This window comes from Diorhabda carinulata, chromosome 11, assembly GCF_026250575.1.
Source record: "Diorhabda carinulata isolate Delta chromosome 11, icDioCari1.1, whole genome shotgun sequence".
Classification (NCBI taxonomy): domain Eukaryota; kingdom Metazoa; phylum Arthropoda; class Insecta; order Coleoptera; family Chrysomelidae; genus Diorhabda; species Diorhabda carinulata.
The window spans coordinates 6,211,870-6,230,808 of NC_079470.1; the positions used below are offsets into that span (position 1 = coordinate 6,211,870).

Here is an 18,939-nt window from a genome sequence, read left to right on the forward strand (position 1 = left end):
TCACCAACAAGATGGTGTGAAAGCTGGTCTTTATCATCCCATTTGCAGCTAGGCAACCATTTATGCAAACACAGAACTAAGACCTAACGTACGGTGAAGAAGAATATTTAATTATCTCAAATCGTCATATTTTTATTAACAAAGAAATGTTTCTCAAAATACTTTCGAACTAGTTTCTATTAAACTATAAAGTTTATGCTATCCAAACAATAAAAAGTTGATGAAAAAAAAACAATAACATATAAATTACAGATGATTTTTTACTAACATTGCATTGATTTTTTTTTAATAAATATATCATTAATATACTGCAATTTCCCCTATATTAATCCATAATAGATGATTTTGTGTACGTTGGTAGCTTGAATAAATCTGCAATTGTTCTATCTATTTTTTTTTATTCAAAACTACCAACTTATACGTTAGTCAGTAGAAACAATGTCAAAATTTCATTGTATTTGAATTGTCTACATCGATAGATGGTAGATTGGAAACACTGCCTAAACTAAGTCTAGATCCCATCACGATTTTATTAAAAAAAGAAGAAGCGACTTGTATTTATAATTTTGTACATTAAATTCTTTTATAAAAATTAATTGGGTTAACCAATAAGACAGATTATCAAGAAATATATTTGCAATTGAGTGTTCCATGCAGTGAATGTGACAATTCCGGACTGCAAAACACTTTCGGGACGCTCTGGAGTACACAACTTTAATTTAGTCACTTCAATGTTGACAGTTTCACTTCGATGATTTTGCATAACCTTAAATTTTTTAATTTTCTGAAGTTTTGTCTAAATTAATGAATAACAATGAAGAATGATGAAAAAGAAAACATCAGTGGTGAAGAGTTACTCGAATCCACGCCACCTGATCAGAGGAAGCAATGCGGCCGTTCTTAATTCGTTGCCGGATAAATCTAGTGCAAGGTACGAAAAATGGTATGAACTCTATGAAGTGGTTTTCAGAAAAATCTAAAATCTGGAAAAGTTCTACTTTATAGTCTACATTCTCGATAATTAAAAGTACTCTCGCAATAAAACAATATGCTCACATCAACAAATATCCAAAACTCATCAAACTAAACAAAGGGTACACTGCAAAAAAATCATAAACTTTAACCAGACAATATAATAGAATTGTTGTAGAAATATACACTTTAGGACTTTCTAACAAGTCTTTAGAATTTTGAAGAAACTCCGGAATATTTGCTTAAAATAAAGTAAGTACGGATTCAAAAAACACAAGTAAGAACCTTGTAGTTGGGTTAAGTTTGATGAGAATATTCTGGATAAGTTCTAAAGTGATGTTTTCAAAAAACAGGGGACTTGTTGGAATCAAATAAATTTTTGATGTTCAAACCATAAAAAAGAAACATTCTCTTATTTTTGTCTTTCGTCACATATTTTCTGGTAAACATTTTTTTCTCTCATATACTTATTATCATAAAAACATGTACAGAAATTGAGAGAGTTGCAACCCCAAAATCTTATTTTACTGTACTATTTAGTGTTCTCCAGGTTTGCAAATTCTTAACAATATCTAACAGTTCCTGAAAACGAATCATATTATTGGTTCCCCCTATATCCGTTTAGACAATTGTACAATTTTTACAAGGTAGTTTCTAATGTTTTTTTGACAAATTAAAAATTTGCAAAAGGCTTGTTTGATATAATAATAATTTAATCAACTTACTTAGGTTAATTTTGAACAAACAGGTATCAAACAAGAATTAGATTTCGTTGTTGTAAATTAATTAAGTATAATTATTGGAAGAATTTCATTAATAAATGTTCATTAGGTTCTATTTTCTTCTTTAAATAAAATATAGCTAAATACGAAAATACACTTCGTATACTTGCAGATACTGTGAAAACTCAATATTCGTCAAAATTTCGGTTTTTATGACGGTTTTCTTTAAGATTCTATTTGCGTAGTTTCCAAAATTTGGAAATACTCGAAGTAAAGTAATCTAACCTTACTTTTTAGACAAGAAGCACTTAAAAGGAAACAGCCATTTTCTTTTAAGTCTAGCAATTATTAAGAATTAATTCGAAAAGTAAGCGATTTTTAAATGAATAGCTGGTTGATTGAAATAAATAAAAATTGTACTTACAATATGATTAATTAGTGTGAAGGTATTAATAAAAACATCACGATATACAAGGTGTATCGCATAAGAACTGACAAAGAGCAGAGCTAAAGTTCAGGTCACGCCTAATTAATCCGTAAGAACTATTCGATCGCCTTCTACTTATCATTACTTAATTCGATTGCAAAGAATTGATTTGATACTTGTTATAAATGTAAATTCCCCCTAATCGTCTTATTTTGGATACCCCTAAACGCATGTTCTGGGTGTCGGTTGTTATGCGAGACATCCCGTATATGAATTGCAATTAAAATGTAGATAACGGCCGTTTGCAAATTTTAGTATACCTACAATCATTTTATTTTGAACATAAGAAAACATTATTATTAATAATATTTAAATATGTGGGTCCAGACTGATGCTTTCGATCAACATTATAACTGTGGTTTAACATTCATAATATTGATAGTACAAGCAATAAATTTACTTGATCCTACAATCATTGCTTAGAATTAGTGTTCCTCGTAGCACATTGAAGAAATTATCCAATTTGTTTCATTATCATCTATTGTTTTATAACAAAGATTCGTTCTCTATTAAATTTCATATTTTCGTTAATTACTTCACATGCAAATTAATTAGGAGAGAGGATTTATGGTTTATATATAAGTTAGTAAAGATAAATGATGTACTAGAAGAAATCCACTCATTTGGGCAAGGTAGATACCCAAAAAAATAACAAATTTTGAAAGGCTAATGGACAAAACACATCGAAAAATATAGTTTATAAATGAGGATGGTTCCAGAAGTACTTGGACTAACTTTGAGATGGTGGTATTTACTGTATTAGAAAGTACACCGTCTATACAGTGTATGTTTGAAGTTTGAAGATGCCTAACCCATGGACCCAGGGGTGATTGAATGCTTTAAACTTTAAAATATCGCAGGAAACTTCTCTCCGAAATTTTAGGTAAATTGTACAATGAGAGTGAGACAGGCCTAATCAGGCCCTAAAACCTATAAACTTGAAGGACGTCTCATTTATATGGCAGCTAAAGCATATGATGAGATTCCTTCATCTACGTTTACAAAGTCTTGGCGGAAGGTCCGGCCGGATGTAGAAGAGATCGTTGACAAGGCCCAACGAGAAAACCCAAATCCCGATGAAACCACCATGACTACAACCAGGTGTTGGAACAAGATGACAATCAATGTTATCAGATCTTCAACGATTGCCTACAACAGGTGATCCTAACAACCTTGTAGAGAGTAACGTTATGGAATGGATTGTAAGCAATGATGATGAGCTTGGCAATGACGATGAAATTATTCAAGCTGTAATAAATCAAGATGCTAATGACATAGATGAGGAAGAGAACGGGGAATAATGTACGTTGAGCAACAAGCGTCTGCCACTGCTGTTGAGGTAATGTTCATGAGAAAATGTCTTCAAAAACACTATTGTTCAAAATAAAAAGCAAAAGAAAAAAAAACAGACTTCTTTCAATTTTTTTAAGGTTTTGTGTATTGTAAAGTGATTTCCGCAAATATATTTTGAGTCGGTTTTGTTCAGTGTTTATAGTACGTTTATATTTTCATTATTATCTTTGAATCAGTATCTGTATGTGTTGCAAAATCGTGTCTACGAGTTGTACAACAAGGCAATTTAACAAAGACACGTCAAATCTTCCTGTCGGTATGTAAGTACAAAATACTGTTGATTTTTTAACGTAGGTAATTGGTTTAATAGGGTTATTTTAAACTTTGGTATTATATATTTGGAATTAGAAAGATAGAGGTTACTAATATCGTGGTTTGCAAACGTAATTTTAAGGTTGATTCCTACTTTTAGTAAAACCATTTAAAACTAGTATTACCTAAACAAAATATTACGAAAATGAGTCACCACGTGAAGTTTGGTTGCAATTTCTGAATATTTTGTTGAATTTTTACCAAAACTTGTCTTTGATTAGAAAAAAAAAACTATAAAAGGGTTTTTATCTACAAAATTTCGTTTGTCCTCCTACCCCTTTTAAACATTTTTACTAACCACCAATTTTAGAGAAAAAAAATTCATAAAAAGGTTTACAAAATAGGCCTTACAGATATTGCACGTAAACCCATTCTTTTGGCTGACAAATATCTCGGCAGAAATCTAATTGATTAATTTTTTTTTTGTTCAAAGTTGATAATGCATTGGATCTTTTTTGTTTTAACTTACTTCCCCGGCTGGTGAAACTTAGGAAGGGTTTGAACATCATTTATCAATTGCAATTTACCATCACTGTTAATTACGTTATTCGTAATTGCGGAATAACTTGGTTTTGAAGAATTTTTTCTAAGCTTCATTTGTTGTTTGAAATGTTTTTCTCTGAAATCGAAATTTTGGAAAAAAAGTTGGGGAATAAACGAAAATTTGTTCGAGAAATTTTTTTTAGAAATTAGAAAAGCTTTGCAAAAATTCCATATAAATTAGGAACTTTATCGTAGAATTCAACAAATAAAACTGAATTGCGTTAAAGTTGGGATAAAATTTACGATGCAAACAATACTTTACGAACTATGTAACTAGCGCCCTCTACGAGAGATAATCTACAAATAAATACATGTATCAGTTATTAGACAATATTTGTAGAAAGTTTTTATTACAATGTTGCCAGTTTTTTGGACGTAATTGTGATAAAACGTGGTAAAAACTTCGTGTATCGTATGACAATATTTTTTAAATAGCAATTAATTTTTAATAGAGACGGATCTTTTATTTAATACGAAATTGTTTTTTTTTCACGATTATATTGCGGATAATTTCTTTCTAATATCTCATTTTTCATATAAATGTATACTTTCAAATACAGGTTTAAGCCAAATCTCTATTTCAATTTTTTTAAGTGACTTCTTGTAAGGTTCACGAGGATTCTTTGTTTACCTAAAATTATTTAAATAAATTTGCACCTAAAATTGAATTATTTGTACATTTTACAAGCTAGAAATAAATATTTATATTAATAACAATATTTCCGTAAGAAAATCTAAACGATATCTTTAGCAATAGCGTTAGTGACATCGACTTGTGGAAATATTTAAGGATGGTTCCGGGTTAAAATCGAAATTTACATGCAACTTGATTGAATCAATAATATAAAGGAACCAACCTTGTTTTTATCACAATCAATTTTCAAAGTTTTTAATACGATTGTTATTTTTAAATTAAATAAAATACAACCAAAAATTAATACGATACCCGTGAACCCGTTAATTGTCATTAATTAACCTTTTATAAGATTTACACTTAATATTTCATTAGTTGTCTAATATAAACAATATTTTAAAACAGAACAATGTTCTACTGTCAATTGTTTAATTATTAATTGAGTGAAATATTCTGTAACGTGGCGTCATCTATCGGATTACTAGTGCCAAATTTTTGTTTGATTGACCCGTTAAAATAAAACTCCTATACGAAGTTAGTAACGAAATTATAGTAATAATATTAATCAATTTTGCTGCTACTGGTGTTAAATCAATTTACCACAACCGTTCAGAAGATGCGTGTATAAATTAACGGCTGACGTACTATTAGTTTGTGAGTTTTAGCAAAAAATACTACAGAAGCGAAATATTGGTTCGATAAACGTTTTGTTCCATGAACATCCACCGTGGTTTGCAAGGATGGACGTAGTCGTCGCCCCACCGACGAAAACATCAAACAACTCCCCTAAATAACTTTAGATAACTTTAAAATGGAACTGATTGAGATAGCTCAGACTCTAAAGATATCTAAGGAACGTGTTTGACGTATCTCAATTGAATATTTGGGTACGCGAAAGCTGTTTTCAAAGCTTACAATCGACCAAAAATAACGACCAATTGGTGATTCTAAAGAGCGTTTGAATAAACCCGAATTTTTGCATTGATATATGACAGTATACGACGCCAGTCCAATCAACAGTCAGCCAAGTGAACTAAATGTGATGGACAAACTCCGAAGCGTAGAAACACGCAAAAATCGTTATGGCATCAGTATTTTAGGATTCGCGAGGTATAATATTCATTGATTATCGTCGAAAGGATTATTATGTAGCGTTTGAAGGACGAAATCGCGAAAAAACGACTCAATTTAACGACGAAAGCGCTGTTTCATCAACACAATGCAAAAGTATGACAGACTTGAATGGATTAGACTTCGAAATGCTTCTACATCCACCGTATTCTCCAAATCTGGTCCTGTGCGACTTTTGTTCTTATAAAAGTGATTCTGGATCTTAGTAGATGAATTTTGAATCTACTTCGTGTCTAAATTTGAGTAAAATATTGTTTAAAATGGTCGAACTTTCAATTTATTTTTTAGAATTGTACGTTATCGGCCGTTGTTGTAAGGTGGATTTGATGTATTAAAAATTCAAATACCTCTTAGCTGTTTACTAGTAACGTACAATTATCCATATCAAATTAATTTGTATAAATATATATTTCGTTTGCATCCAAGTAAAAAAAACACAAAAAATAATTAAAGTGTAGATTTTCTATATAGTTACTGCTGTTTATCCTTAAATAATACAAATCGAAATTGAAATAAAACATGACTCAACATGTCGTGTGACTGACACACAGATGGCGCTGCTATTGTCAAATCCATATGACGTGTATCAAGTACCAACTTTCAGAAGGTTATGTCTCAAAGCCACTTAAATGAAGCTAGTTTAGTTAATTTATTATTGGTCCTTAATGAAAAATAATGTACAAGCTCTACCATGGCTTCAAAAATGTTTTCTCTGCTCCATCGAAAAGAACTATTTGTTATTGGTTTGCTGAATTTGGACGTGGTCGTACAGACACCGATGATGGTGAACGTTCTGGTCGTCCAATTGAGATGATTACTCCAAGAAACGTCAAAAGTCCACAAATTGGTTATGTCTAAACGTAAATTGAAATTGCGTGAGATAGTTGACACCACAAAGATTTCAAAAGGCAGTTTGAAACTTTTTTACAGTGGGTACCGTGTTTACTCAGAGTCGATCAATTGAACAACGTGTCCGGAACCAAAACGATCATCATCGAAGTGGTCTGTAGCCGGTGAACCACGTCTGAAGCGTCCAAAGGTACAACAGTCAGCTGGGAAGGTTATGGCTTCAGCATTTTGGGATACGCATGAAAAACCGCCTATCCCTCTGAAAGGGAAAGACAATCAATATAGTTGTTGGATCATTTAAATGCAAAAATCAAGGAAAAACGGCCTCAAAAACAAATGTTTCATCAAAACCGATTCACAAGTCGATGGCACGATTATACTTCGAATTGCTTCCTTATCCACTGTATAGTCCATATCTAGTTCCCACGGACTTTTTCCAGTTTTCAGATCTCAATACGATTGTCGCTGTACAAAAATTTTGCGCCGATGGAAAGGTTATCTCCCAAGCTGGTCTTTAACCTAATAGATTGAAATGTAGATATTTTCTTTTGAAAAAAATTTAAAACCAAAATAATTTAGCAACAGAAACGTATAAAATGTTTGAGAAGTAGAGAATTATAGAAACATGAGTTGTTTAAACAACACAAAGTGAAACAGATTAATAGACAAACCGAGAAGGGACACCAGGACATGTACACATAGACAAATATTATCTGCAAAGTGAAATAGATCGAAAGAAAAAGCGAGAAAGGACACCAGGACATGTGTATATGGACAAATATTATCTGCAAAGTGAAATAGATCGAAAGGCAAACCGAGAAAGGACACCGGGACATGTGTATATGGACATGTATTATCTGCAAAGTGAAATAGATCGAAAGGCAAACCGAGAAAAGACACCGGGACATGTGTATATAGACAAATATTATCTGCAAAGTGAAATAGATCAATAAACAAATCGAGAAAGGACACTAGGACATGTGTATATGGACAAATATTATCTGCAAAGTGAAATAGATCGAAAGGCAAACCGAGAAAAGACACCGGGACATGTATATATAGACAAATATTATCTGCAAAGTAGGTTTACATTTTTATTGCTGCAGGTTTTATTATTTATTGAATCAATGTGTGAGAAGGTTTGCTGTTTCAAAAGGATAGAGCAACTGTATATTAGGTTAATGGGAAAATTGTTTGAGGGTGGATTGTGGATTTGATTTCAATAAATTATTGAATTTAATAGTCTCAAAATTGTAAACGTGGTCGTAAAATAAAAATAACAGAAACAAAATCAAAGAAAAATAAAAATAATAACGAAATTATAGTTTAAATACGTTTATTTAAAAAATAAATAAATAAAAATTAAAATAATTATAATCTCTTGGCTCTCAAAAAAAAGTAATATATTTTATATTTGTTTACTTTCTTTTTAGTCTAATTCTATCTCTTTTTATTTTTAGAGAGATTACACCTTTATAAAATAACAAATTAACATATAAAAATAATAGCGTTGGATACACAAAAAAATTATAACAAACTAAAACTGAAATAATTAAAAAATTGAGTAGAAATTTGAAGATTTTATTGAAAATTATCATTATTTATATTAGTTTAATAATTAATTTTTATTCTATCAAATTAACAGCTTGAAACAACCATAAATAAACATATTATTTATAAAATAAGATACAACGTTGCCAAGTTTTCTAATTATGTCGCAGTTTACAACAAATGAATATAATTTTTTTGCTGTGCTAATTCTCTATCTTTTTTTACATTGTTGTGAATCTTTATTTTTCACTAATAGAAAATTTACGTTTTAAAAACCGGAAAGTGAAATTGTATAAAATATTTTGCGAAATTGTCATATAAATTTGACGTTTTATAACAAGGTGAACGTAATAATTTCATAGATATATAGAATATATAGTCATTAGATATTAAAAACTGTAAAAATAGTTGTATATGTAACAAATGTGTAAAATAGCGACAATCACATGAGTCGAAAAAAAGCCTTTAGAAACGAATTGCATACAAAATTTTTTTCTACTGACGAAAATTTAATCAAAATACAGAAATTTGATGGTGATTCTCCTTATAATATATTTTATACATTTTTTAATATTTTGAAACTTTTTAATGACTATTAGAAGAAATTAATAAAACAACAGACGAATTTTTGTTGTTAAATTTTTTAACTCTTCTCTTCGACATATATAAATGCCACCTAAAAATAATTATTAATACATAAATGGAAAAATGAAAACTGGTATCAGCGCGACTTGAACCTGGGACCATAAATTCATCTTTCGTTATGTTAATTTGTTCTAATCTTGATTAAAATATACTTTACAAGGAAAATCTTCTGTATTATGATAAAATATTGTATGCAATTCGTGTGTAAAGGCCTTTTTTAGACTCATGCGATTGTCGCAAAAAGACTTTTTTACACTATTGTTACGTAAATAACTATTTGAACGTTATTGTGATATTGGGAATAGCAGAAAAAAATAGGAAAATTCATATACCAAATGTACTTTACGAGGCATTAAATTAAAATTCATAATGAATTAATTTTTTGAGTATCCAACTTTATATTTGCAATAAGAGTGTATCATTTGAAACTAAATTTATTATTAATTTAATAGAATTGCTGTTTTTACTACGACGGGATTTTGAGATATTTTTCTTAGTGTAAGCTGAATTATAATTAAATAACAAAAACAACAATAATGTGATACTTTGTAAATTCCGGTTGCAGATACATAAATGAGATAATTTTTAAAATTATGGACTAGTTTAATGTAGGCAACTGGTATTGACAAAGTTATCAATATGAAACATATAATTTTTTTTAATTAAAAATAATAATCCAATAAAATTGAGCGATACATTTAAAAGGTTTATAGTAAACGAAAACATTTGAGGAGAAAAAAGTTGTATTAAAAATTATTCTTTTCAAAATGTCACAATTGTTATTGGTGAACAGCCGCACGCCAACTAAGGCGCCGGTTATAATTTAATGTATTGTATCTAAAAATAACTAGACAGAAGTTTCTACCATGTTCTAGAGAACGAATATAAGGCGGGAGATCACAATAGACCAGTTTAGTTAAATATTGACAATACGCGCTACTAGATTATGTTTTTGTGATTGTTGAGAACGCCTAAAACGGAGACTTTCAGATGTCGAAGGTTCTAGAAATTATTTTAATATATAAAGGGGAGGTCTTTCAGCGGTGGGTCAGTCAATAATTTAATATCGAAATGAATATATCGGTGATAAATGAACTAAACGGTGTATTCAAATAAATTAAATGATAAGTGTGAATAGTTGAGTGTGTAACTGTATAAATATAAGTTAGATACATAAACTCATCTCGCCTTTTTGTGATTAAATAGTTTCAAAGAATATAAATTGAATTTAGGTTTTGAATATATTCAAGTTAGTTTTAATTAGTTCTTGTTCACCTCCTCGCGTGATGAATAATTTCAAAAATTAAGGCTCCATCTTATTGGATTATAATGAAATTTTATGCCTCAAATAAAACACTCTTAGCTGTGGCTTTACGTTTCTTTTGAAAATGAAAACTAAAAAAAGAAAACAGCCTCCGAAATAATGATTAGATTACACTAAGAAAAAAATTGCATTGCTTATAGAACAAAATCCATGTACACAGTACACAAAAACAATATAGACATTTGGCACGACCGATCGCGCACGCGCAGATATTTCACTTTTAACTAGATTTTTAATGACTTACATTATTTCTTATTAAATGGTTTTTTTTTGTTGGATTTAATTAATTTTTACACATGTGTATACCACATTTGAAAAAAGTGTTTTATCTATCTTGTGATAAATACGCTTTTTAATAAAAAAATACTAAACGTCCTTAAAAGTCGTTGCTAATCACCCCCTTCTCCTTTCCCCATTGTCGTCGTAAACAAACATGATGTTGAAATTCTCGCCTCCGCGTCAAAAATTTGAAACAAACCATATTTTGATAATAAATTCACAATTGCAAAGTGAAGATTTAAATTATTTTATTTGCGCAGTAAAACATTTATATGCGCAGATTTTAACGATATTGTCTATTAATTTATTAATAGAAATGTTTCACTGCCAATTTCAAAAACTCATAATGTGCGCACGTCTACATTTTTAACGAAAATATATTTATTGCGCAATATAATAACTGCTCGGCCACATATTTATTTGCGCAAATAAAAGTGATGTATATCGTTTAAAAGCGCATATTTTGTTCAAATAGTTGCGCATTAGAAATTTTTTAGATCGCTACAATCGGTTTGAGTATATGTAATTCTTAGTACTATTGCGCAACTTGATAAGGAAAAATTTAATTTAAGAATTAATTTAATGAATTACGAAATAACTAATTTGCGCAAATTATCGAGATTCTTTATTAAAACTATTTTCTTGGGCACTTTTGAATATTATTCAAAAAGTACTCACATGAATTACCTATACCCATATTGCGCAAATTTTTGAAACTTGAATAAAAATTGATTTACAGCGCCTCAACTATTTATAAATGAGTTGCGCATTAACAATACTAATATTGTTATACTTCACATATTGATATTTGCGCAAAATTTCGAATAAAGAAAGTATTCTTGTCTTGTACATATTTTCCTGTCGACAGTCGACAAAATTGTCGAAATTCCGCTTAAAACTTATTAAGAGAGCTTTTACTAATAATATTGCGAAAACTTGCAATTTCATTTAGTGAGTTGCGCAATTACAAGTCTGCACAAATAGGCGACCAACAATAAATTTGCGAATATTATTGAAATTCCGCACTATTTTTTGCGCGTGATAATTATTCTAAAAGTACTTACATGGGAATTTATGAATAATATTGCGCAAATCAAGAATTCCATTTGAGGAATTGAGCAATAACAAATTTTTTGAAATTATTGAAATCCAACATATTTACATAGATTGTACCGTTAATATTATTTTTTTGCGCGCATATTGATCATTATTAGAAAAGTATTGTCATACTACGAATATTGCGCAAATTGTCAACAGTCAACAAAATTGCGCAAATTATCGATATTCCGCTTTAAAACTTATCGAGAAAGCTTTTACTAAAAATAATGCGAAAATTTACAATTTCATTTAGTGAGATGCGCAATTATAAATTTGCGCAAATTATCGAAAATCAACTAGTTTACGTAAAATGCCAACCAATAATAAATTTGCGCGTATTATTGAAATTCCGCATTATTTTTTGCGCGTGATAATTATTCTAAAAGTACTTGCATGGGAATTTTTGAATAATATTGCGCAAATTCAGTATTCCATTTGGCTAGTTCAGCAATAACAATTTTTTTCAAATTATTGAAATCCAACCGATTTGCACAACATGTCGAGGATCAACAAATTTGTATAAATTGTCGAGAATATTGCGCAAATCGTTGAGACCCAAGCAACTAAGAAATAGTTGTTTTATTGTTTTGCGGAACATTAAATAATTGCGCAATGAAAATTAACAGTAGAATTATCTAATTCGTTTACATTTTGCGCAAAGTATCGTTTTTATATATCTGCGAATATATTTCCAAAGGAAAAGTGATGATATGCGCATAAAGAATGAGATTTTGTATCAAATAATATCTTACTCACTTTTATGAACCCAACCACAACGTCTATCGACTATTAGCGCAAATTATTTAAATTTGCGCGGAAAAATTATTATATTAGAACGCGTGCTGTAGAAATAATTAATTTTCTATAAAAAATATGGTTTGTTACTTACAGAAATTTATCTTTTCATCAAAAGATATCGTTCTGTTTTAATTATTTATAACGATAATTTTTTAACGAAAACTTTTTTTTTCAATGTAACTACTTTTAACAATTGCACTATGTACATCTCGTGACGATTACATTTTTTTTTTTTTTTCGTAAACTGGGAAATTTATTGCATCTTTTAAAAAGACACAATTTGGTATAATGAGAAAATTGACTTTTGTTGATGGAAGAGAAATAATTTCATCGTATTATATTCGACGTGGAGCAGACGGTAAACACAATTAGAGGCATGCACGTATCCCCCAATGCGAGGAATAGAACTTCGTAGACGATAAGTAAACTCAACCTGAAGATTTTCCGAATTGAAAACAATTAGACACAGGAAACGATATTAATATTTAAAAACAATATCAAGACAACATTAGTTGGCAATTTTTGCGATGATTTATTATTAAAACAAATTAGATTTGTCAATAAGAGATTAGAAATTTTGGGATCACGTTTCTATATAATGATTGCACTTTCTCAATAATTTTGTTTGGATAATTTTTATTTTTTTAGTAGTGGAACTTTGTTGGAATTTTTAGAAAATATAATTTGATATAAGATTAAGAATGATGACACCGCAAAAATCTTGTACTAGGTGGCAAATAGTTAGAAATAAAGAAATACGAGGTCTGGCTATTAAATAACGAGACTGCGCGTCTAGAGGGCGCCCTAGACTCGTTGGGTATCTAGATATCTTGTCTATGCACGTTCCAAAATACGTTTTCGTCACTATTATAGTATTTGAGCAACGTACCAATATCAAATTTATCATTAAATTGAAAAAAACTTCGACTGAGTGCTATAAATTGTTGCAAGAGGCCTATGGGGAGATCACCAGCACCCAGGTCGCCTTCAACTCCGGAAACAGTGACCAAAATCAACCAAATACTAAGTGCAGATCGTCGAATGAGCATCCGGATATTTACCAATGAGGTAAACGTCGATAAGAAACAGACAAAAGTCTGTGCGAAGCTGGTACCAAAAAATCTGACTCCTGACCAAAAGATCTTGCGTCAAAGGGTCTGTTCAGATTTCTTTAAAAGGTTAGAACAAGATTTACTTTGAAATGGACCATATTTGAGTCGACGGAAGCGGTAAAGCAGAACTCCTGGAGGCAGTCACCAAAGAAGACTTCCAGCATGGCTTGGATCAATGGAAAAAACGTATGGAAAGGTATGTTGCGAGGGAAGGATTTTGAAGGGGAGCATTCGAATGTAGAATAATTTTTATAATAAAACCAGTCCTCGTACCGATAGATCTTTTCAAAGATGTAGAAATAAAATGAAAAGAGCTCCGCTTAGTTATTAATGAAACCAAAACTGTATTTATGAAGATGTATCTGAAGATTTTAGGAAAGTGAAAGATGTAATAATAGATGGTAAAATTTCAGAAACTGTCAATAAACCAAGAAGAAGAAAAAATTAAAGAATTCAATCAGACCAATCGTAACTTAAGGCAGACTAAGAAGGATTGATAATATTTGAGAGACATATCATCAGAAGAATGTATGGACGAATGGTAAATCGTAAATGATAGTGAAATCGATTAAATACTAGGCAATGAAAACATCGTCCGGTTCATTTAAGCCAAGAGAAGAGAAGCAATAGAAAAAGAATCAGATGGACTGATCAAGTTCACCAAGAGTTACAAACAAAGAAAATATGAGGGGATAGGGAACGTTGGTGGAGAACTAAACAGTTTGGAGCTGTAATACCAATTGGTGAGGTATCGGAAATCAAAACTAAAAGAAAATATAAAGATTCCGAGTATTTATAGAAGATATGGTGTGAGGAATGTATGTTGTAACGTATTGTTGCAAGGATTATCTTTAAGAGCTAGCTCAGAATTGGTACTGTTAGGTAGAAGATGATTAAATGTTCATGAGTGTTTTAGAACCTTGAGTTGTTTCTTATGTCCCCAGACTTGAACTCTTTCAGATCCACATATTTGATACCATGGAAACTTGAACAATTGCAAGAGATGTCGATGATTGAAAATTTTGATCAAAATTATTTAAACAACTTGATTAGATATTAGGGCGATTATTTCCGTATTAGTCTTTCCGACTGGACTATATTAATATGTCGAATTAATTTGAGCTGGTAGATTAGACTATAATTGAAAAAGTTAATTTTTTATCTGAATCTCCAAGGACTTATGATTGTCACCGCAAGGACTGGGTCAACACAGACAGCTATAACTTTGGAAATAATTTTTTTTTTAAATGTTCGTGACTTCAAGTCAAAATATTGTATAATAATGCCATATAACTACTTTTGTAAAATAACACGATTTAATAGCAAAAAAAATACTGAAAATTCTCATTTTTTCGTGCCTCTGACTACCCCTAACCCCTTAAGAGTGAGTGGATTCGATTTAAAGCGTAGAAAAATTACGCGATTGAAGTTTTTAGACTTTCGTTTTCATTAGGTTGGCAGTCATTTATGAATTTACGAAAAAAAAAAAAATTAACACGGCAAAAGAAATGAACAAAAAGTTTTCGTTAATTTACAAAATATACGAAGAATTCGATGAACTAGCACAAGATTTAGACAAGAATCGTTAACAACAAGTACTTTTTGGTATGTACCAATATTTAAGTGGTTTATTTCGATTTTAATAATCGTTTTTTATATTTTTTTGTTCTGTGTGTTTTTTGATCGAAAATGGCAAATTATTATAATAAAAAAAGATTTCCAACAACATTTATACTCGGTGACAATTGAATTGAATGGAAAATTTCACGTCGGAAGAGGAAATTTTAACATTTTTCGATTGTCGAAATTGTGAAATTTGATCTGCCAAAATATTTATCTATGCAGAAGTACGTATAAAGTGAAATTCTCATTTCTGACGTAAAATTTCTAATATCCGAAGAAAAATTCCCAATTCTAAAATAAAATTTATATGATAGGTATACAGAGTGGTGTCCAACGACGAGTTAAAACTATCTATATACGACAAAATACTCAATAGTTAAATCATGAAAAATTTTATGTTTGGGTTTTCTGATACGATCTACCTTAAATCGATTGTAACTTTGTTATTTTAAATAGAACACCCTGTATATTAATACATTTTTGAAATCTACGTAAAATGTTAGTATACTTTTGTCTGAAAACTTTTTTCGAAAAATGCATACTTTTCGAGTTATTAATTTTTTTATAAAAAAATTTATCCGTTTCAAACCTTTATAAATTATTTTTTTACGAAGTTATCCTTAAATATATGAAAATGGTTTCTATTCGAATGCTTTTAGTAAAATGAGACGTATTCGAATATACGTTGAAAAATTTTTCATTTTATACAGGGTGTGTATAAAAAGTCTTCAAAGTTTGACTTCATAAATATCAAATTTCTCTATTTTTTAAATAGAATCACCCGGTTATTATTATTATATTAAATGTTTTCTGTGAATTTTATTTTGACCCGTTGATACAAGCACTAAGAAATAAAAAATTATTTTCTTTATTTTGTCAAGGTCTGTAAAAAAAATCATATCAAATTGTATTTACTCCAACTTTTAGTCGTTTCCGAGATATTCTAAGTTTTAAATTATTATTGTATTTTTTAACAAGTTTTAATTTTTTATGTATACTTTTACTAAGCTTTGACACTTGGCACTTATTTAACTATCATTAGTCAATTGTTGATACTTTCGAAAATAGTTAAAATGGCTGGTTCTCCATTTAATAACGAAAACTATGTAAATAGCAGCGTATAAAGTACAGTACTTTGTTATATTCACCATGTATTAAAAGCAAATTTAAATAATTGTACCCCTGAATGCAATAAAATAGAAAATACCGGGTGAATCTATTTAAAAAAAATGAGAAATTTGATATTTAAGAATTTAAATTTTGAAGACTTTTCATACACACCCTGTATAAAATGAGATATTTTTCAACATAGATTTAAATACATCTGACCTTGCGAAAAGCAACCGAATAAAAACCATTTTCATATCTTTAATGGTGTCATCGTGAAAAAATAATTTATTTTTTACAAAACAATTAATAACTCGAAAAGTATGCATTTTTTTGAAAAAAGTTTTTAGACAAAAGTATACTAAAATTTTACGTAGATTTCAAAAATGTATTAATGTACAGGGTGTTCCATTGAAAATAACAAAGTTACAGTCGATTTAAGGTAGATCGTATCCAAAAACTCAAACTAAGAAATTTTCATGATTTGACTATCGAGTATTTTGTCGTATATACAGAGAGTTTTAACTCGTCGTGGGACACCCCGTATACTCACATACGTACATACACACACACACACACACACATACATACATACATACATCGTAGATAGTGATAAAAAGCGAATTATTGAAAATCTTTTTTTTATTTCCGCTATGGATTAAAATATAGGAATGTATTAAGTTTCCTTGTTGTTTTAAACGTTTTTCTTTTTCTTGAATTTGGAAAAAAAAATAATAATTTTGACAGGCGCATCAAATTAACCTACGACGCAAAACGAGGCGAAACCCATGGAATCAAAAAAACATGAATTCACACAAAATGTCATCAGCTAAGAAGGGACGTATGGTCAAACATCGGCGGGCGGTTTGTTGACGACCCTTTGGCTCCTCACGACGTTCGGTACAATAACGACGGGCAACGTCGGAGCTGGCGGCGGTTGATAAACAGTCTGCTGCGAAGCGGTTTTTTTACCGCCTCCCGTAAATATTTTAACAGTTCTTTGTAAAAAATCAGTCTTTTGTATAGTTACACTATGAGATGAGTGGTTTGTTGGTTTTGATGAAGTTGACGACATCGAATGGCACCGCACTACGAGGGGATTCGAAGAAGTCGACCAATCGCTGTTGGCGCTGCTCGTCGACGAAGAAGTTGACAACATACCGGCGGAACAGGATCGGTACGGGGGCGGGGATTCGCTTTCTAATACTGTGCGATTCGGTGGCGGTCGGATGCACTTCTGGTATATTTCGGATTCCTGTAAAATTACAATCTATTAAATCATTTTTTTTTTATTGGAACAATAATAATAAATTGTAATTTTATCATATACAGCTCACAATCGGTTCGTCAATCGAAGTAACGTTGCCAAATCTACGGTTATTCTTAACTACATCGCGCAATAATTTTTTAAAATTAAAAATTAGATGCGTTATTGTGAAGATATATTTATTGAAACGCCCTATATTGTTCCGATACCTTCTTAAGTTCGTAATACAGAATGTAATTAATAATTTATTCTAGTTTAAATATTTCAAATACATTGACTTTCCCGCTGAAAGTTTATCAAATGTATTTTGTGTCTTTTCAAACATTCGACGTGTTTTGTCTAGCGAATTCAGAGAATGTTTACAAGAAGGAATATCGCAATGTTGACATACCAACAACCAGACAATGTGTTATACATTATTATATATTTTTTTTTTAATTCTGACGAGTCAGACTAACACAATATGTTTGTTTTGTTGTATGTTATTTGAAAATTAATTAAAGCAAAATAATAAACGACTAAATTTTTCCATTTCTCACAGTCACAGTAAATACTGAATTACACAGTTGAATCAAGGTCAAGTATATATACCGAATGTTAAAAAAATTAGCGTACTTATAAAAAATTAAGTGTTTCTATTGCGGTTTCTAAGGGTTAGTTACTTGTTTCCTCGGTATTAACGCCCTTCGACCGTCTAATCTATACGACAACGAACAACGATGTTCCTGTTCAAACGTCGTCGAGCGATATCCCTTAAGGGAAAATCTCCTTCACGTTGGCCAATAAATTGACCTCGAATCTTCGATCTCTTGTTGAGAATGTCAAACTCTAATACCAAACAAAACAAACTTATCACAATCTAGTGAATTAAAAAATAAAATATTTGATTATCAGTATCTACTTTACCTGGTTTTAGTTCAAAATTCGTTTTAGGACAAAACGATTGATTTACGTTAATAAAAACGGCGTCCTTATGACAATGTTGAGAAGATGACTGAAACTTTTCTACGACTTTCTATGCTACGTTGTAGAATGGATGGTTTCAAAATACGTGTCGGGTACATTTAGACAGATAGAAAGACTTTTTGCGATCAAAAATTGCGTCACGGCGTTTCCTCATCATGGAGTACAT

At 30.4% G+C, this 18,939-nt stretch overlaps 1 protein-coding gene across 4 annotated transcripts in view; it reads right to left on the reverse strand.

Annotated features, from left to right (window-relative positions):
• Positions 1–10,938: 10,938 nt before the first annotated feature.
• The window catches only part of LOC130899384 (uncharacterized), a 50,865-nt gene continuing 42,864 nt past the window's right edge, over positions 10,939–18,939 (reverse strand). For all 4 annotated transcript variants that reach the window (XM_057809299.1, XM_057809300.1, XM_057809298.1 and 1 more), the window contains one exon: positions 10,939–17,795. In XM_057809299.1, the coding sequence (XP_057665282.1) occupies positions 17,388–17,795 (408 nt within the window). In that variant the 3' untranslated portion in view covers positions 10,939–17,387. The remainder of the gene's footprint in view (positions 17,796–18,939) is intronic.